Source organism: Pipra filicauda, unplaced genomic scaffold (genome assembly GCF_003945595.2).
Source record: "Pipra filicauda isolate LSUMZ 115617 unplaced genomic scaffold, ASM394559v2 scaffold368_size711631_pilon, whole genome shotgun sequence".
Taxonomy (NCBI): Eukaryota; Metazoa; Chordata; class Aves; order Passeriformes; family Pipridae; genus Pipra; species Pipra filicauda.
This window is the reverse complement of record NW_024104496.1, coordinates 587,458-608,521: the sequence shown is the minus strand read 5'-3', so window position 1 is coordinate 608,521 and position 21,064 is coordinate 587,458. Positions and strand designations below refer to the sequence as shown.

Here is a 21,064-nt window from a genome sequence, read left to right as displayed (position 1 = left end):
ATTGGTTCAAAACAGTAAGAGCTACCAGGAAAAGAACTATTTCTTTCCGTTTGATACCTGTTCCATTTTACCAGCTTAGTGTAACCAGTACCTTTTAAGTGTGATATTTGTAGTCTGTGGAAATTTGCACATAGAGCATACTGTATGGCCGGAGCAAGAAAACATATTATTCCCTTAATTTGAATACAAATGACTGCCTCTTCCAGAGGGAATTGGAGAGAACCCTAAGACTTCTGCACTGTGAGTAAGAATATTTTGCACAAAATGATTCCCCTTGAGAAAAAGGGAATGAGTAGTGTGCAACCCTTTGTTTGACGTGTGGTAGCCAGGCAACACAGGAAGTGCTTTTCAGGGGTCTCTGCCGGTCTGTGTATCTAACTGTATCCCCTTACTTCAAACAGCACATTGGATTTTCTTACTGATTGCACTGTAGAGCCCCACAGAGGAGTAAGTTAAAGTTCAAATTAGAAAAGTTACTAGCAACACAAAATATGGCTGGTCTTGCAAAAAGCTGTTTCTAGAAAGAACAAAAGGATAAAAACAGCAGCAAAAAAACCCCAAAACCCAACCAAACAAAAAAAAAACCCAAACCACTAAAAAAACCCTTCCAGCCTTGGAACTAGATATTTTCCTGATAAACAAATCCAGAAACAGCTGAGTTTCTCTGATACTAATTTTTGTTGTTGTTGTTCTTAGTTGGCTCACTGCCTTTAACATCTGGTCTTCTGTTTCATGGTGAAGTTCTTGCCTGGTTTATATTTAAAATAGTATTTTCTAGTTCTGGGACACTGTTCAATACTAAAATATGAAGAAGAAATATGATATGATTTACAACCATATTTGTTAAACACAAAGACAAGCAGGCTAATTGGGGCACTGCATGCAAACCAGTGCTCTTTTCTACAGTTGTGGAACTTCCACAAGATGAAGAGCTATGAGTGTCAGTGTCAACTGTTAAGCTTGTAAATGTCACTGGGTAATTTTTAATGTTCTTGAGATCTTGAAGAAATGTCAAGATAGCAGCAATAGATTAAGCTATGCAGGAGGGTTACTGACAAATGCCAACAAATTACATAAAGAAAAATCTATAAAAGAACTGACGTTTACATGCCAGGTGAATTTTGGGTTGCAGGGAAGTGTTTCCTTCAAAATTCCCCTCCCTCTTCCAGAAGAGCAAAGCAAATCATCCTTGAAAATTTATGTGTATGGAAGTGGGTGGTCATATGACCCTACCTCCACTTCTGTGTTTTCACTGAAAGAGTAACCTAATTCAGAGGGAGGTGAATCCCAGCTATGCATGCTGTTCCTTAGTGATGCTGGCAAATGCGAAGTGTATTGCCTGGCCTCCTTGATGACTGCCAATAGGATATAGTATAGCATTTACAAGAAAAATCAGTGTGTATTTATAGTGCATGTTAAAGTATTGTTTTGTGTGTTAAGACTAGCATTGGCAAAGCAGAGGCTTTTACAGTTATGTTTGGACCAGTTATGTGAAGACAACATTAGCGCTTGACCACACAAGTGCTAGGAGAAACCTAGTTTACACTGCTAACACACACGAATTGGCAAGCGTTGTATGTGTCTGTGAAATACTTGTTCTCCAGAATGAATTGCAGGCAGTGTGCAGGGAGCATTCCTAGACTTGCAGAGGGCTGCGTTTCTGCAGAAACCATCATATTCAGGTTCTTGGGGAGCCATGGCATTGCTTTCCTCTTTTCTGTTAAGAGAAACAACTTTTCCTTCATCTCAAAAGAGAATGAGATGGCCAAGGTACTAAGTATTTGCACACCTAGGGAAGGTACAGTTCTTCAGGAATTAGGTTAAAATATACAGCTAACCATCACTACATTCTGAAGTCACTGATACCTGAGAAATCTCTAGTGTTACTCTGTGTCTGCTTTCTGGGCCATTTTGCTGAAGTGCCAGTCTGTGGAAGGCCTGAATGTTTTGTCAAAGTTCACAGTAACACATTCCTGGGGGTTTCTCAGGCCATCTTTTTTTTTTTTTTTTTGTCCCAAATTGCAATTTCTCTGATCATGTTTGAGACCACAGAGCGGAGAAAGTGCCTTGGCCTTGGAAAACCTCATGTAAATGAAAGCCTGGCCAACAGGTTGGACAAGGCAGAGGTGAAAAATTTAATTGTAAAAACATATCAGTTTATTGGCAGGTTACTTTTGCAAGCGCGAGAAAAGTCTAATTACCAAGAGATTTACTTTTTTTCTGTTTCATGCTTCATCTGCTCTCCCCAGTTTCTTTATTTCTTATTCATTTCTCCTGTACTTTCTTCCTTTTCCCCTCATACACAAAAGGACGTATTTAGGGTGCATGATATAAGTAGCAGTTGCCTAATTCAAGCGACTTTTCGAGATGAAAGCTGAGCAAATGTTTCTGGAAATGCCGGGAGCATGAGCTTTTGCAGCAATGACTGACATGCTCTATGAGTGTAAAACTTTTTTTCTGATTTACAATCAAATGGTTACACTTTTAAATTTTCCAAAAATAAATTAAAAAAATAGACTGATAAAAATATCAGAAAAATAGAAATAAAATGTTTCAGTTTTGGCTGTCTTTATAGAGACAAACAAAATGGCAAACACAAAATGGAAGTCCCAAGGGGTTCTGGTTCTATGCAATATCTCTGTCCAATATTATCAGACTTTTTTGTTACCTTTATTACCACCAAAATATGCACAAACCTGAATGTTTCATGCAATATTTGTATTTTAATGAAACTATAAATGTAAGTTTTAGCAAAATACTGAAAATATATGCATGAAATTCACAGTATGTGTTCTGTTTTTCATATCTCCTCTGCCTTTTGCTTAGCTGAGATTTTATGTCATGAAGCATTATATGGAACAAAATGGCATATATGTGAATGTAGACATACTGTTGGGACAAAAATCAGGAAAGTAACCCAAAAGCTACTTATGAAAACAGTAATATAGAACCATTAATATTTTGAAACTATCATGAAAAATGCAAAATGCAGGACTGTCTCATTCAATATATTTGTCTCTACATATTGTTTTCTTTTGTTGGCTATTTCCTCATTATGTTCCAGACAGCAAGACTCAACCCAGAAGGGACTCATGGAGAATTAGGAACCTATAGTCAGACAAAAAGAGCAGAACCATACCAAAAAACCCTCCTATTTTTCGGTTGTGAAAACCCAGTTTTCTATCTAGTTTGCTCAGTGGTTTTTCAAATTTTACAGGTGCAAGTATTTTACAGGTGCAGATGAGGTGATTGGGAACAAAAACGAACATCTATATGTGCAGCTAACTAATTTGCATGTGTAGATTTGGAGAACATAAACAGCTTCATGCTCACTTAGGTGCCTATGGAAATACAGTCCTTTATGGGTGTTTTGTGTACTACATCTGCAGTGAATTTATTTTCACCACAGATGCTTATTAGAATAGCGGCTGTTATGCTGCGTGACTTTGTTTAACCCACTAGTACACCTTATTAAAAATTCATGTAACAAAAACCTGTTTGCATAGTATTTTGAGAGAAGTAGTTATGACAATTGTGATTTTCTCTGTTTCTGGTAAGATATATGAAGTAATAGATACTTTCCCATTTTACTAAAAATTCAAGAGTAATTTGATTCCATTTCTTGAAAATGGGGGAGTGTGTGTCGGTTTCTTTTCCCAGGTACAGAGTGATAGGACAAGAGAAAATGGTCTCAAGTTGTGTCAGGAAAGGTTTAAATTGGATATTAGGAAAAGTTTCTTCACTTAATGGGTTGTAAAGCATTGGAATTGACTGCCCAGGGAAGTGGTGGAGTCACCATCCCTGGAGGTATTTAAAAGACATGTAGATGTGGTACTTAGGGACATGGTTAAGTCAACTTGGCAGTGTTAGGTTAAAGATTCCACTTGATGATCTTAAAGGTCTTTTCCAACTTAAATGCTTCTATAATTCTAAGTCAGAAAGAGCTATTTACTCATCTGTGATAGAATTATTCTTTGTAACTCTAGAATAAATGTAATATGATGTAGCTGCAAGTTGTAATTTTAATTAAAAGTTGCTTGTTACTAGAATGCCACCAGTCCTCGATGAAGGTTATAAGCATGATTTCCAATATTCACATGTTGCTCTGAAACAGGTTACTGTAAGATTTTAGCTACTCTCAATTAGGTCCTGATTCAGAGCACAGACAGGGCAGGCAGCATCACTGCAGTTACAGTGTCTTAGGGGTCCATAGGGCTCTTTGCTGACCCCATGGTCTGGCAAGGCACAGGAACCAGCTGTGTGGCCAGCAGCAGATACTTGACCCTTTGTGCTCGTTCAGAGACTAACACTTAATTCCTTCTCTGGCCCTGCCTGCCAGAGTTGGAAACAGAAGGACCAATCCTGGGGTGTCTGTTGTTCTCCTGATGCACGTGCCATTGATGTGAGTAATGACCTGAGAACAAAATGGGGCAGTTGCTTTAGTACTCCATGGCATTTCTCTCTGTAGCTTTCTAAATCCAAATTAAGTGGTTTAGAATAACTATGTACCTAATGAAGGAAGATGAGGTAAATGAAACAAGCCAGAGATCCAAATGAGTGCAGCAAGTTCCTTTCCTCTGCGTCCCGCTCTTTTTCAGTGTTTATCACAGTGTTCAGTATTATGGAGGCAAGCTGAATTGATTTACAATAACACATGTCCATTATTACCCCATAGAAGAGGATATAGGATACTTCCAGATTGATGCTGTCAGTGGAGAGTTAAGAACAACCCGGTCTCTATCACATGCTGAGAGATCAGACTATAGAATGATGATCACAGCCAGGGACCAGGGGATGCCTTCGCTTCAAGGACATGCTACTGTTTACATCCAGGTACTTATTTACACCGTACAGATAGAACAGTTATATTAGATTATTAATTTCTTCGAAAAGAAGACATTTTGGAAGAAGGTAAGGAAATAAACTGAAGAAAGGAAGTTCAAAATCGTAAGCACCTTGTCTCATGGTAATTTTCTTCAGCCAATTTTCTGTTGAGGGAGGAAATGAGAGGGCAGACTCCTTTTGATTTGTTAATACCCAACACCATTCTGGATTGTCTTGCAAAGAAATGATGCTTGTGCTTTAGTAGGAGATCATTGCAAAATCCACTGTGTACTCATTCCACCTGCTGTTCATCCATCCAGAGTAAGGCTGCTTTGTCCAGGCCACCTGGGCACTCCTCCATCCGAGGTTGAATGTCACTGAGGCTGCTGTGTTCAAGTCACCCAAAAGATGGTTAATTTTGGATAGCTTGTAAAAATATGCTTCAGTCAAGACAAGTTAGAGATCCTTCATTTTAAAGCATTAACTTGGAACACTGCAGCAAACCATAAGGAATGAAATCCTGTAATGACATAGACAATCCTCAAAAAACCCATCTGTTTGCGCTTGGTAAACTGCATAACGTACCGTGCATTCTTTGTCACATCTGTCCCTGTGGTGCTGTCCTATGAAGAAAGACAGTTGAAGTGCTTCAGAATAGAGGCAGAGATAGAAGTCTTCAAGTTGTCTGTCTTTGGACCCCTGTGATTCAGAGGATGAGAGACAGTTTTGTCCTTTTTTTTTTTAAATGTGGCATTAAAGGATTATGGAATGGCTGGCCAAGGGCTATTTGCTCTTACACAGCATGCTGAGTTTGTTTTCTGGCTTTGAAGCATACTAAGAGTAAACGTAGTCACAAATAAGAAATGATTAAACTCTCAATCAAGGAAAATAATTTTCATGTCAATATTCATAATAGTGGGAAAACACAACAGTCTTTGTGTTTTGGTTGCAGGTAATCCCACTGCCCAATGGGAGATCTGACTTCTCTCAAGATTTCAAGCACTTTGTCGTACCTGAAAATTTTAAACCTGCACAAGTGTTGGATTCTCTGAAGTGGCCTGATAATCATCTAGCAATTAACAGGAAACTGCATTTCAGTATTGCTAAAGATGATGATAGTGTTCATTTTGAAATAGACAGCTTGACAGGAGACCTTTTTCTTTCCAAGGAGCTTGACTATGAAACAGCTTCACACTTTCTTTTGCAAGTTATTGTAAAGGATTATAATAATAATCCCCCACAAAATAACACTGTCTTCATAAGTATTGACATAGAAGATAAGAATGATCATTCTCCATATTTTCAAGATGACTTTGTAGTGATTGGCATAGAGGAAAATGTACCTGTTGGCACTCTGGTTTACACATTCAATGCAAAAGATGGAGATGGCAGTTTTCTGAACAGCAAAATACAGTATTCCCTAGAAATGAGTAACATGGGTGAAAATCCATTTCTTATTCACCCTTTGTATGGCACTTTGACCACAGCTTCTCCACTAGACAGGGAGATTACCGATTCTGTGATTTTTACAGTGTCTGCATCAGACCAGGCAATAAATCTGACTGATCGGAGACTGGATTCCTTGGCTGTGAAAATTATTATTTTAGATATCAATGACAACGGTCCCAATTTTACATCTTCATCTCTTTCCTATGTCATGGAGGATGTGGAGGTGGGCTTCCTTGTACACCACATAATTGCAAAAGATCCTGATGAGGGAAGAAATGGACAAGTTACATATCACATTCTTTCAGGCAATGAAAACAAAGCATTTGTATTGGATAAAATCACAGGTACTGTAACTTCTGTTTTCTGGAGTTTCTTGTGATGTGCATCTCAGGACAACATTTGGGAGTGAATACAATACTGAAATACCCCGTTGGCATTCTACCCAGGTGCCTTACTGTCCTCAGGAGGGATTACCTTGAGGAGAGCACTGCACAAGCATGGCAGTACTGCATGCAGTGAGACTCAGCTCAAAAATTTTGGCATGACACTGTTACCATGTTGTTTAGGTGTACTGGAGCATCTTTCAGTAGTGCATTAAGGAAGGTGGAAAGAAAGTGTGTGCAGTGAAATACTCCATTCTGATTTTGGCATGATGCATACTTAAAGCATGTGCACATACATACTATGATACATACACACAAGGGAAGGCAAGTCAAGATCAAGGAGTGTGTCCACTGTGAGTGGAACATGTTAAGTGGAGGTTCAAAGTGCCAGTGCATTTTATTCAGTCCTCTGAAATTCTCTGGTTCCTGACTATTAACCGTCTTAATGCAAATGCAAATATGACCCTAATAGTTGCAATATGTTCTGGTTCTTATTCTGATTTTGAATCCATTAGTTGATGCAGCTGACACTAATCTGTAGAGCTCCTAAGAGCATAACTTGTGCAAAAGAAGACATATATTTATGTTAAATAAAGTTAAAGAGTTAATCCCAAAGTCATATGAAAAGTAGTACCTGAACTTTAGGTGAATTTTCCATGAATCCCAGTTCCCTCTAATGTCAAAAGGAATATTCTGGGCCAATTAGCACCCTAAAGGGAATCACAGGTAATGAATGACTCCAAAGTCTGGAAGCCTTGCAGCAGTGGCACAGTGATGCTACATTGAAACTGTGAGTGCCATAACAGCTAGGATCCTAACCTGGACCAGAATACTTTTTAATACCTTCTTTTTTTATAATAGGACTCTTAACTACAGCCCAGCTTCTAGACCGTGAGATTCAGGAGCGCTACAGTTTGACAGTCATGGCTCTTGATGATGGAAGCCCAGCTCTCTCGGCCACACAGGTTCTGACCATCATTGTTCTTGATGTGAATGATGAGATCCCAATATTTACAAAGCAACTTTATGAGACTGCAGTTCATGAAAACCAAGATCCAGGAGAGTTTGTCATAAAAGTGGAAGCTGTGGACCGAGATGCAGGTAATTTGTGTCCTTTTGCTATTGATTTAATTGTGGACCATAGTAGGCCAATCCAATCTTGCTGCCGTGCATGTACAGCTGCTGTGCTTTTCCAAGGTAATGTATGAGTTTTGAGTTTCAAAACGTGTTTTGGTTCAGGCTCTCAACCTTTATTCAGGGCTTGGAGGTATTCTGACTTGCGCTCTGGGGTAGCTTCAGCTCTGACTGCTATGTAAAATGTGCACTTGCATGACACGGCCTACCTTAGCTTTCATGTGAAGAAAGCCAACGTGCACTGGTTAATAATTAGCAAACAATGTTCAGCTTAGTTAAAGTTAGTATCTGAATGTTTTGTTACTCTCGATCAGAGCGTTTTGAACAGTTTTAAAGCAATTCACTAGGCATGAGCCCTCGTTTTGTATCAGAACCGGCAAATATGCACTCATCTTTTCTGACCAGAGAGGGGCACTGTAATCCAAGATTTTCCGGCTGGTTGAGCTGTGAACGGATCGTGGAAGCCCCTCTGGAATTTAAACAGGATTTTTCATGCAAAAGATGTTAATGCATTGCTTTTCAACCACACACAGAAAGGATGAATAAGGCGGGTGGTGGGTGGTTCATCTGCTCTGTGAATCACAGGTGAGGACTAAACCTGAGAGAGTCTAAGCAACACAAAATTCTTTTTAGTTCTTCAACTACCTGCTCTTTTGAAATATCTAAAATGCACAGCATATGATGTTTACATCACATGTAACTGATGTAACTGCTGGAGCAGTTACACAGAGTTTTTGGTCTGCAGTAAAGATAAAATCTGAAAAGAGAACTAAATATTATAATACTGCTGCATTTGCCCAAAAGATGGTCTCAACTCTGTGCATGACTTTCTTTTTACTGTGGATTCACTTTCTGTACATCTTTAGAATTATGTAAGATTGTGCCATCCAAAAAGTAGATTATAGAACTTTTTAGCAAAATAATTTTCTGTATTCAGTAAGATTGGTCATTTTAATGTAGAGCATATATTGATTACAAAAGGCAGATGTGAGCTCAGTAGAGGTGTTATATAGAGAAAGACATTTCCCCACAAATCTATAAAGCATTTAGAAATTAGGAATGGGTAGGTATCCCTGTCTGTGATGATCTTCATGACAGCTGAGCAGTGCTGCAGTCTGCCTCTGTATCTCACTCTTCCAAGTATTTTCTTTCTTTTGTGGATCACACTATATAAAAAAGGTGGTATTTGGAGAAAAATGTTTGCAAGATAATAGAGAAAAAGTGAGAATTTGCTTGAATTCCTCTCCTCCTCCCTTCCAGGGGCAGTTAGGAGAAGGGAACCGGGGTGGCTTGGCAGGGTGGAGAGGAAGGGCATTCCAAGTGTACTGGTGGCACAGTGTGCGCCTGCCTGCGCAGACACTTTGGGTTGGAGCACTGTTGTGGCTGATTGTTCCTTCCTGCTTTTTTTTTTTTGAAGTACATTTTCCAGTAACCACAGTCCTTCTGTTGGGTCTTTTTCTCACATTTGCCTTATTTGGCCCCATGTCATGCATATGTAATAGTGTTGTTTCGTACAAATACTGAAGTGATGTTCATAATGTAAGAAAACTTGATTTATATAAAAGTCATATAAATATAATGCTATGCACTTTTCTTGTGTTTTTGGAATACAGTTTTTGTGAATGATGCTATTCTCATAGTGTTCTTTTTTTTTTTTTACATCATACTTTTTACTTCATTTTTATAGGCTCTTTAAATTGCAGTTCACATCCCAGTAATATTTGCATAGTCTCAGTGGAGGACTTTCTTCCATCACATTTTTTTTGTTCCCTTCATACATTCTCTGACTGACCACTGGGAGGAATAATTTTTATTAACAATATCAGCCATTCTCAACTTTTTGTTTTATTTTTCTTTCTACTTCAGTCTCTGTGAAGGGAATAGGGTCTTTTTTGAGGGAAATCGTGACTAAAATTTTTGATTGGAGTGGTTTTCTTTCCCATGAATATCCATGAAACTTCTTGTTCAGCTAACTCCCTCATGCACATTACAAGACCTGCACTTACTGCATGTCTGTGTTGCCTCATTTTGGGAGCCCTCCGTGCCCCCCTGCTCCCCCAGTTGACATCTGACAGCTCAACACCAGTAAGTGCAAATGTAAAAGACACACATAATACAGGTGAATGTTAAAAAATATGCATGGGAAAGCAGAGATACCAGCAGCATATTTAAGATAGGTCAGGGGTTTGTCTTGAGGCAGGTCTTAGCAGAAGCTCTGAATGAACTAAACTACCATTTGGCAAGGCCTGTTTTTAAGCTGATGTGCACCTCTGTGGCTCAATAGTTGTGTCTGGAACCTTAGGAGAAAAATTTCAAAAGGTTAATAGGGACCACTGACTTAGAGTTATGAGACAGGGCTTATTGCCGTTCACTGGATGTTATTAGAAAGTCCTATAAGGATGAGATTTGAGTCTAGATTTGGGGCAGGGAGGACATTTATTCCCATTGCTTCTTCACCAGTGTTGGCACTTAGGCATAACCACAGTATAATTCCACGGTTCTTGCTGCTTTCAAGAAGCTGTAGGAGTGCAGGGACTACCCATGCTGTGGCAGGGGAACAGGAAAAGGGGCTGAAGGCTTTCCCTGGCTGCAGCTCAGGCACCATGCATCCCCTTTGCTATTTGGCCAGCAGGGAAAGGGGTCCTTGTGACTGGCCAGTGGCAAGAAATGGGTTTATTTCCTCTTCCAGCTTGTGATGTGCAGGAAGAATAGTTTATTTCTCATTTCAGCTTGTAATTTCAGCCCCTGAAATGTGGCTGGCGCTACTGAATAATTAACCAACAGGTTGGATTGAGTGCAAATGTGCTAGCTGCTCTGCTGTGCTATGAGAATGTGTAAAGTCATCATGCTTCTCTCTTGGGCAGGGTGTGCAGCTTTTTCCTAATGCTTCTTGTACACTCCTCGCAACTGGATATGGGAAAGAAGGTTAATTAACATGTTACGTATCTGTGTCTTTTAAAGGCTAAAAGTTTTAATTTCGACCTTATATGGATATTCAACTCAGATGGCACCTATATGTGTACATACGTATACTATGTATTGTATGAATATGTCCCTTCCTTGACTTAGTTTAGGTGCAAACGCATTTATAGTAGTAATTCTCTTAATCACATTTCAGTAGCATTGTCAAAGCTATTAAAAGGCAAACAAAGGAAGTCATGGATGTTAAAAACTGTAGGCTCTGTTTCTTCTCTCACATGGGTGTTTCTCCATCAACTCCAGTGCAGATGTGTTGCTTGACTGTGATCTGTGCTTGACTGCAGCAGATGAGGGCAGACAGGCAGTATTTGACTCTGAATAGCAGTTTCTGTATGACTAGGAGTGCTGTAGTTTTCCAGGTGCACCAACTGTTCCTACCCTACTAAAGGACTGATTGTTGGTTGGAAAAAACACAGAAGGATTAAATGAAACTTCGGAAAATTTTTAAAAAAATTAAAGAGTACAGTAGTACAAGCCCTTGGAGTATAATGTAGGATTAAACTCATTAAAGGTAATAACAAGTGTGATGGAGATGACATTATACTTTCCTCAGGAGGGTGTTGCAACTAGAAGAAATATGACAGAAATTATTTTATAACCATAATAGGTAAAAGTGTGGAGTCACATTTCTTGTTCAACTCAGGGATGCAACTTGAAGGAAAGGTTTTTAAAAGCCTGCACACTTTTAGCCTGTTTCCTAGAGAAAGAAGGAAAGGCTAAAATCCCTATACTATTAACAAATGTAAGGTCTGATTAGGAGCTGTATGGAAATGTCATTCAGAAAAAACAGACAAATCTGTAGACCTGAATGTGAGGAGAGTGGCAATGTTTTACTAAGACTTCCATTCTGTTTTAAAGGATTGAATTCCTTGCTTTGGTATAAAATCTTACCAGGAATTGGTTATGAGAAATTCAAGATGAACTTAAGCAGTGGAGAGCTCGTCACAACTGCATCACTGGACAGAGAAACCCAGGAGGTTTTCAGCATTAAAGGTAACAATGTGAAATATCTATGAGTGCCTCTACAGTGGAAAGTGAGAATGGGTATGGTGTTACTATCAGCATTACTTTTTTTCATGCCTTCTGAATTATGTACAAGTGGTAAGATTTTCTGGTACAGAAGTGTATATGCTTTTTGCATTGCACAAATAACTCTCCTACTCTAGTATTATTAAGGAGCATTTATTGTTGCACCCACAACCACTGAATAAAATTTGCTTTCTTTTTACTGCTCATAGTTTTGGTTCAAGACAGTGGAACCCCATCGCTATCAAGTACGGTGACAGTTATCTGCACAGTGCTGGATGAAAATGATCACTCTCCCATGTTTCTTTTTCCTGCCTCTGAAATCTGGATCCCAGAGAACCAACAGCCTTCTGTTGTTTACATTAGCCAGGCTGTAGATATGGATGCTGGCAATAATGGAGCTCTAAGATACAAAATAATTGGTAAGCTACACTCCATCATTTTTGTTAATATAAATCAGGGAGTATATAAACAGCAGGATCCAAGTTTTAGACTAGTCTTGATTTTACCAGGCTCCCTAGCTCCCATCTTGTCTGCATACTTCTTTTATGTGGAAAAGAAATAAGATTTTTCACCTCTTTGTCAGCATTAATAAGCACTTCCCAGGCATACTTTCATTCTGCTTTCTGGATTTGAAATAGTACAGAGAGAAAACCAAAAAATACCAAATGCTGGAAGGAGGAATTAATCATGAAGGCATGATTTTGTCCTTTCTGTTATAGTTGTAGAAGTCTGAATGTAAATATACCCTTGAAAATAAGTGCAAGAACTAATTGATTTTATTTATTTAATGGTATTTAATTTTATTTTATGAGAGCTTCTTTCACCCAGCAATTAGTAATGTCATACTTAGCTTTCATCTTGCCAAACTCTCCCTGTGTCCACTGTGCCAATATAAACTGTACAGCTGTTCAAAGCCTCCTGTAATATCTTTTCACGAATACAAGTTTGCTACGCTTATTTTGGTCTGCAGCTCTCAGCAATAGCTCAAGTGTAGGCAGAGAACTACTGTGGTAACAACCAACAATTTTTCTTTGAAGAAAAAGCTACGAATTCCTCTGTTTTCATGATTTTCTATGATATTTAATTTAATTATCTTTGGTTTTTCTACACATTATAAACTATGTATACCATTCACTGTTACTAAAAATGCTGACTTCTCAGTTGACTGTATTTATCTCCCACTCCTCCCAAATCAAGACCTTGTACAATTATTCAATTCCAAGAGACAGGTTTGTAAAAGAGAACAAGGAGCAAGTAATTACAATTTTCAGCAATGCTTTATAGGTTTCTGGAATTTGTAACCAAGGTTGGGAAGAGGTCACTTCATGCAGCAGCCTAGATGCATGAGCTTTTATAAGGTAGGCTGGTTTGGGAAAAAAGACATGCATCTGTTCAAATAGCCACTCTGTAAATTGATACGACATTCTGCACTTACTGTCATTGCCACCCACTGATTTAAATGAAATACAGGTTTTAATTTGTGTAAGAGAAATAAAATATGTGAAAGGCACATGAGCACACCAGCTGTATGAGCAATTGGATCTTGTTATTGCAATTTACGTAGCACAATCACAAAGGGTTCTTTTTTTTTTTAGATAGTTTTTGGTGATAATTTTATTTTTTATGTGTTTGAAAGGTGGAAATGTTGGAGGATACTTCACACTAAATCACACTTCAGGCAAACTGCTGGTCACTCGTGGCTTAGACAGAGAAGACATCAGCAATTTCACTCTTGTGATTGAGTGCCATGACCTAGGCAGTCCCTCGAGGAGCTCCACTGCACAGCTCTATCTAACAGTCTTGGATGAAAATGACCACAGCCCGCTGTTTGCAAAGACCCAGTATCAAATCTCTGTGACAGAAGACCTAGAGGAAGGCTCAGCCATCCTGGACCTCTATGCTTCTGACGAAGATGATGGTCTAAATGGTGAAGTTATGTACTCCCTCATTGATGACACCTTTGGAGCATTTGCCATTGACAGTGTAACAGGATCTATAGTTACTACAAAAGCACTGGACCGAGAGACCAAGTCCCACTATACATTTAGGGTTGTAGCAAGTGACTGTAGCACCCATTTGCCAAGGAGCACCACTGTCAGTGTTGTGGTGCACATTGAGGATGTCAATGACAATGATCCCATCTTTTTGCAGAATCCTATCAGGGCATTTGTGCCTGCTGAAACCCCTGTGAATGAGATAGTAGCCACTGTGAGAGCAGAGGATGTGGATCTGGGATCAAATGGAGCTATTGTTTTTAATTTGATGATAGCAGAAACTGTATTTCAGATTGATGTGAAGACAGGTGACATCATTCTTCAAGAGCCCTTGGCTTCCAAGGACTTCCGTACCCAGCTGCTAGTGACGGCTTCAGATCAAGGTATCTCACCTCGAACAGCCACAGCTATGGTCATTATCTTTACAGAAGAACAAGAGGAGGAGATTTCATTCAGCCATAGCCTGTATGAAGCAAGCGTGCCTGAGAACAGTGCAGCAGGTGGGCATGAAATTCCTCTTCTTGGGGTTGCCAATCTCCCCTCCTTTTGAAAGAGTAATTGTAACAAATAGTATAGGAAAACCTTTCTTTTCTGTGCAGCAGCAGGGAAAAGTTCATGTGGATGTAGCAAATACCCACCTGCCCTTTTCCAGTTCACCAGCATTAAAAAGAATGGAGGTGTTGTCTGGCTCTTAAGTTTGCTGCCCTTGTACAGCAGTGATGCTCTCGTTAAATAGCTCCCTTTTCAAAGGTGGTATGTTTCTATCCCTGAGCTGGGGAAGCCCTGAGCATCATTCCTTTAGCAAAATGACTTTTGTAGTGGGTGGACAGCATTTATTTGTTTCACTGGCCGATGCTCACAAGCATAGATAAGGTGAGTGTTGGGAACCAGTTTCGATGTGTCATTTCTTATTTTGGCAATACCCTTCACGAACTGTAGTGGCTTTCAGAAATACTCTAAAACCGTACTGAAGTTTTTGATTTTGCAGAAGAAGGAGAGAGGGAGGTAGGGTGAGGGGAAGGGTAGAGAAGTTCAGAGGCTGTTGGTACACTGCCACTCAGACAGGCTTCTACAGCGTCTCTCTATTCTCTAATGGAATGCTACCAATAGACAAACCAGCTTCGGTCACAAGGTGTTTACAGATTTATTTGGGTTTGTTCTGTGTAATGATGAGAAATACTGCTCTACTTTTTATCATTCAAAGAATAATAGTAGTTATCCCTCCAGCCAATTAGGTATGGTAAGTGTTTTCTCCTGCTTCAGGGACTGGTTTCGTTCTAATGAAGGGCAGAAAGGAGTGCCTTTCACATTTTTCTGTCCACAAATCTCACTATACAATTGGCCAGATGTATTTAGAGATTTGACTTGCACTATATTCTTGATTCAAACAGCTCATGAAGTTCACCTTGAACAAGTCATTATTCCTCTTTGTAGTTCTTTATAGTTTAAATTTCTCTCAGTAAAATGAAAGCAGTACTCCTAAGGGTCTTGTGAGACTAGTGAATTCTTGGATCTTGAGTAACAGCCTATATATTGGATTAGGAATCAGTAAATAAGAAATGTGTTAGTAATTTTGGAAAACCAATCAATATTCTTGGATGATTGCAAACAGAATAGAGAATGAAGGGTGAAGATGCCTGTTGCAGTAATTACTGCTGAGGTTATTCAGCCATTCCTTTGTGCCTGTTTGGGACTACAAGCCAAGTCGATGTATTTTAAGATAAAGCTGTGAGTATTACTGTTGTTTCAATTAACAGATTGAAAATAGGCATTAAAGTGTTCTTTTAATTAAGTGACTTTCTTTTTGTTAACCAGAGAGGAAATATTTTGGTTTCAGGCTATTTTTAAAAAGTTGTGATGAGTGATTAATCAAACTGCCAAGCAAGAGCATCCTTCTGTCTCTCTCACTGTCTGTCTAAAAACATGGAATGTTGGAAAAAGTGAGAGGTTTCCAACAGGAAAGAGTGGAATGTGCAACAGCCTGATGGTTAAAGCACCCTCCCGAAATATGAAAGATACCCTAGGGAAATGCTACTTCCAGAAGACAGTTCTGATGTCACAGCATTGTGTGTTAATCTCTGGTTTTCTATCTTTTCACTGATCTGCCTGTTGGCAGTCAATTGTGGTGATATACAGGGCACTCTGTCCGCAGTGGCCAGAAAGCCAAGAGACCAGGCTGTTTCCAGAGGCAAGCTCTGGGCTCTGTTTTGTCTCTTCCTTGCTGCAGCAGGCTCAGCTTTTCGGAAAGTGTCGTGAGAACCTGTTTGTGAGGCTTCCCAGGAGAGTAAGGTCAAGGCCCCGGGGTTTCAGTCTTTTGATGGGAGATGGAATTAACCTTCATTAATCTTGCATTAATATTTCTTTCTATTTAAGAAAAAGAAAAAGGAAAAGAGGGAAGATAGAATTTGTTAGATTTAAAGAAAGAAAAGAAGGATCAGGGCTTTCTGGCAATCGGTAAACTGCTCTGATCCTAGATTTTCATAAGCATAGATATGTTCCTGGCTCAGGCTAGAAAGTCCAGCCTGAAATTACAGAAATGCCCCAAGGAACTGTGGTATCAGAATACCATAGTGTTCTCCCATTCAATCTATGCAAAATATAATTAAGATTCAATTTAAATTGTTTTGATTAAAGGAAATTTAACAAAGCTTCAGGGTAAACAGGAGGGTTTGATCACAAAATCAAATTTGTGTTTAATAATAAGTCTATTTGCTAAGAAGATCAAATTCTTTTAAGAATATGAGAGATTTTATCAAATACTAATACTGTTTTGCAACTGTTTATGGTGTTTTCTTATTTATATAAGCATACATAAATATTAAATATTTTAAATTTCAGTAGGGAAAAAGGCATGATTATAATTAAAACTGTCATGGAAATTAGCTTATAGGATATATGTGATCCTGGGACCCCTACGAATGTGAATAGTACCAGTGTATTCAATCCAGGAGAGATTTACATTACATGCTGATTATTTATAGATCTGGTATTAATAAATGTGGCTTTTCCTCCTAATTTTATTTCTACCTTAACTGATAGAGGGGGAAAATGCTAAGTTTATTTTAAAAAGAATAAAAAATCTGAATAATATAAACAACAAAAACCAAAGCCAAGTGTCCTTAATTTTAAGGTAGTCTAAACCTCTCAACTGGGTGAGTGCCTTGGGAACTGATCCCTGTGGTCAGATTTTCTTTAAGTGTTTGACCAAGTTTAATGACCTTCAGAAAACCCAATTTTTCTATTTTTTGTTTAATATTGAATATTTAATGTCTTTAAATATTATAAACTGCATTACAGCAGGCACTTAGAAACCAGTCAATAAATAATAAGACACTGTGCTCTTCAGAGGGTAAGAAACCTTTATTATTCACCAAACTTTCAGTTGAATTGTTGTTTCCATAACAATTCCTTGGAGAAAGATTCACCAGTAAAACTTTTTGACTCCTCTATTTTTTTTTTTTTTCTGATAGATACAAAATATGTAGGCTCTTACTCTGTAAGGCACAGAATCACAGAATGGGTCAGGTTGGAAGGGACCACATCTGGTCCAACCTCCCTGCTCAAAGAGGGTCATGCTAGGATTGCATCCAGACGGTTCTTGAATAGTCATCTCTGTGCTCAGTTAGCTTTTCCTTTCATGGCAATTAAGAGGTCTCAAGAAATAATGGCAAGGATGAACCCAGGTTAGAAGGCAAAGGACAGGAAAAAAGACTACTATAATGAGTACTGAAGAGAGAAGAAATGATACAAAAATACAGTGGCTCAGTGCAGTGCTGGTGTGTATATAAACATGTATGAACATACATATGAATGTAAAAAAGAATAAATATATACATATATAACATATATGTCCTAACACAAAACACAGTAAATGTTTTGGAGCTGATTTGGCCAGATAGGCAAATGCTGTTCATGCTGCCATTTTTCAGTTTCAAATCCAGAGACGTAAAGCAAAGGTTGAGGTGTAGGCTATATAAAACTGTTTGAGATACTTCCAAATGAAATCAGGTTGTCCGTGATTAAACTGAAAAAAACCCCTAAATACAAACATTTTCAATTACACTTCATGTCTTTTAATATTCTTAACTAATTCAGAAGTCAATTGCATAACATTTCAAGCCAATCTGACTGCTTCCTGCTTTGATCCTGATCTCCCTTCTTCCTTGCTCTGACTTCAGTGCTGATCTCATCCTCAGTGTGTTTTGTGGGCAGAAAGCTTACCTTTTCTTTATTTTTCTCCATGTTAAGCATTACATATTGCGAACTCTGCTTTAGGCAACCTTTGAATTGTGTATGATTGAAACTGCAAGTTTCAATGGGCACTGGCTTTTGCTATTTATTTGTATAGGGCCTCTTTATGTCACAACAGACCTCAGAGTTTGGTCATACTTTTTTGACAATGAGCTGTAAAAATTCATTTTTTGGAGGAATTTTTTTCTGGGAAAGGTATCAGAAACAGGAAAAAATTTGTTCTCTGACAGAAAGAAGTTGTAAACAATTTTATCTGAAATGTGAAAAATGTGAAGCTTAAAGGATTAGGATTTGAGGACCCAGAACAACGGTTTATTAACCTAACCTTTGAAAAACAAGGATTCAAGTAGAAATGCTGCTGCTCCCTTTATTTCTGGTGGTTTCTCTTCTTAAACATAACAAGCAAACAAACAGAAGGACTGCAGACAGCATTAAAAGATAAATTGTGATATTCTTCAGACCTTACATTTTTCTCTTAGCTTTAACTATGTTCTGAGTAATGTGAATGATTGCCCTTGCAGGAACTTGTAGCAAATCAAAGTTTCTTGGCAATGAAAATCCAACATATAGCCCCTTATTTTAGTTCCTAAAAAACCCAAGTGCAGCATTCATATCACTTTTTACCTATTAAAAAGATGGATTTTACTTTCAGAACTTTTCTAGTAAATATCTTACAAGTATATTGACAAATACAGAAAATTACATCTGTCAACGTCGGCATATTTTTGCTATTTTGAGAGCAAATAGTAAACCATTAAAATAAAAAGTCTGTTTTTTATAATGTAATACACAGCAATGGTAAAATAAAAATGTGTCAGATAGTTGTAAGAGCAATGTTTCCTCTCATTTTTTATACTAAAATCTTTTCCTCTGTTCCTTAATATCCAGGACACTGAGTGTGAACAGCGTGCCCTTTGTGATGCAATAAAGTAACTATTGTCTCTAATGCTGTTTGGAAGAGTTCAGGTTGCCTCACTCCATCACAGCTGCATGGAATCAATTACAATTAAATTAAGTAATTAAAACCATTAAAATCAATTGCTATATATGCTAAACAATTTCCTCACTCACTTGAAAAGAATAATTATTTGGAAATTTTTATAATACTTTTTAACTTGCTACATTTTTGTTAAATGTGATGATTCTAAGCAGGATAATTTATTCAGTTCCACATATTCCCTTTAATCCTATTTCAAACAGGATTTTTATTTCATGTCTTTTGCATTCTATATTAAATTATTGCTGTTTTAGTGAAATTTGGATTCTCCGTGAATTGACACATAGCTGTGCACATAGTTTCATCTTTTCATTCCCTTTGTCAAAAGGTGGCTAATTAAAATATTTTATTTAGAGTGTTGTTCAGAAACTCAAATTGAATTCTGTTAAGTGGAGCAAAAATAAACTCTTCCTGGTCATTCATGGGTAACATAATGCACAGGGAAAAAAAAAAAAGACTATTTTACCTAAAAGCATTCATGAAAAGGTGAGATTTAAATGATCAAAGACAGCATAACCTGAATGAAAGGAATACATATGACTTCAGGTAAGAGAGAATTCCACTGGTTCATGTGAGTTTGCTATTAGGAGAAGTTAAAATTCATAACTTTATTTAAGTGGCTGAGGAAGTTGGTATCAGATGCATAATTTACTGGGCAAGGAGGAATAGACAGTACCTTGCCTATGAATTTGTAAAACAGTGAAAGTCATGGGGGAAATATTTTTATTGTCTACTATTTTATTTCATGAATAAGCACCTAACCTGGTCCATAGCTGTGCATCTGCTATTAATATCAGTAATATAAAATTAGAATAAAACCTTCTAAAGTGGACATGATGAAAATGTCTTATTGCTTCCATAGGTACATCACTTCTAACAGTAGAAGCTTATGAACACAAATTTATGGGAGAAGACATAAAATATAGCATCTTCAGTGACAAGGAGAGCATATTCTCCATACATCCCACTACAGGTATGTTTTTACAATTTTTTTTCAAGTCTCTGTGTGTATTAGCAAGTTCCTAGCACAAGAACAAGGGCTAGATATCTTAAGAGTACTCCCTAGTATTTAGGGTAATTCTCCTGTTACAGTGAATAGATCAGGCACAGTAAATTCAGGCACATGGAGAGACCTGCAATGTTGGAAACTTGATGTAAAAAGACACTGAACACCAGTATATCTGTTTAAGACACTCAGTTCCGATTAACTTTGGTCACCAGGTGTGGGGGTGGATAAACTTTGCGATCCAAGCTGAAATTCCATCTTGTTTCTCATCATAAAGTTGCCTGAAAACTCAATAAACAAAAACCTTCAAAACACTTCTAATGTAGAAGCATTAGAACCTTGTTGAGCTTAAATGCTCTTTGTTTCAGGCAAACGTTGACATGTTTTAAAGTAGTTCATTTATTTTTTTTTGTATGATTGTATTTGTGTTCTGCAGCAGGTCTGCTTTTAGCTGCTCTTCAGTCAGGAATTTCAGGTGCAGGAGGTAGCAGCACTTTCCCCCTATGCCTTTACATGTTTGTCATCTAAGGTTCATAAGACAGCATAACTACTCTGTAGCCTGTCAGCTCCTAAACATTTGCAAGAATAGAGTTTGCCTTCTGAATAGCTGTAGTCTTTCCTTCTGGGATGGCATAGACAATGTAAGGAGTTTTCCTCAGAAATAATGTAGGTTGTACTCTTAACAAGTGGCTTTCTCCCTCAGTTTCTGGAGGCTTTAATCTGATTATCCTGATGTCTCCAGGCATAAAGTGGCATACCACTGTAATGTTTATCATGGTTGATGCTGATGGACAATTAAAATTATTTTGTTTTGTTTAGATGAGGGGCACTTAAAGTGCATACTCTTGATTTGCAAGTCCTTTTTATGTCACTGAAATAAAGCTAGAGAGATTAGTCTTAAAGAATATCTTAGACCTAGACAAGTTTATCCCCAAGAAAATGAATCTTCTCCAATATCACCTCCAAAAAAAAAATATCAAATGGGATTTTCCTTTTTTTTTATCAAGCTAGGCTGAAA

The 21,064-nt window shown here is 38.0% G+C and overlaps 1 protein-coding gene across 2 annotated transcripts in view; it reads left to right on the top strand.

The window, feature by feature from the left end:
* Positions 1 to 21,064, top strand: part of DCHS2 (dachsous cadherin-related 2) — a 112,575-nt gene that overhangs the window by 74,030 nt on the left and 17,481 nt on the right. Inside the window, exons 8-14 of one of the 2 annotated variants that reach the window (XM_039384653.1) lie at positions 4,676 to 4,833; positions 6,488 to 6,617; positions 7,518 to 7,757; positions 11,628 to 11,762; positions 12,008 to 12,217; positions 13,435 to 14,292; positions 19,903 to 20,013. In XM_039384653.1, the coding sequence (XP_039240587.1) occupies positions 4,676 to 4,833; positions 6,488 to 6,617; positions 7,518 to 7,757; positions 11,628 to 11,762; positions 12,008 to 12,217; positions 13,435 to 14,292; positions 19,903 to 20,013 (1,842 nt within the window). Of the gene's footprint in view, positions 1 to 4,675; positions 4,834 to 5,776; positions 6,618 to 7,517; positions 7,758 to 11,627; positions 11,763 to 12,007; positions 12,218 to 13,434; positions 14,293 to 19,902; positions 20,014 to 21,064 lie in introns of both variants that reach the window. The other variant, XM_027747355.2, reaches the window with a different exon arrangement.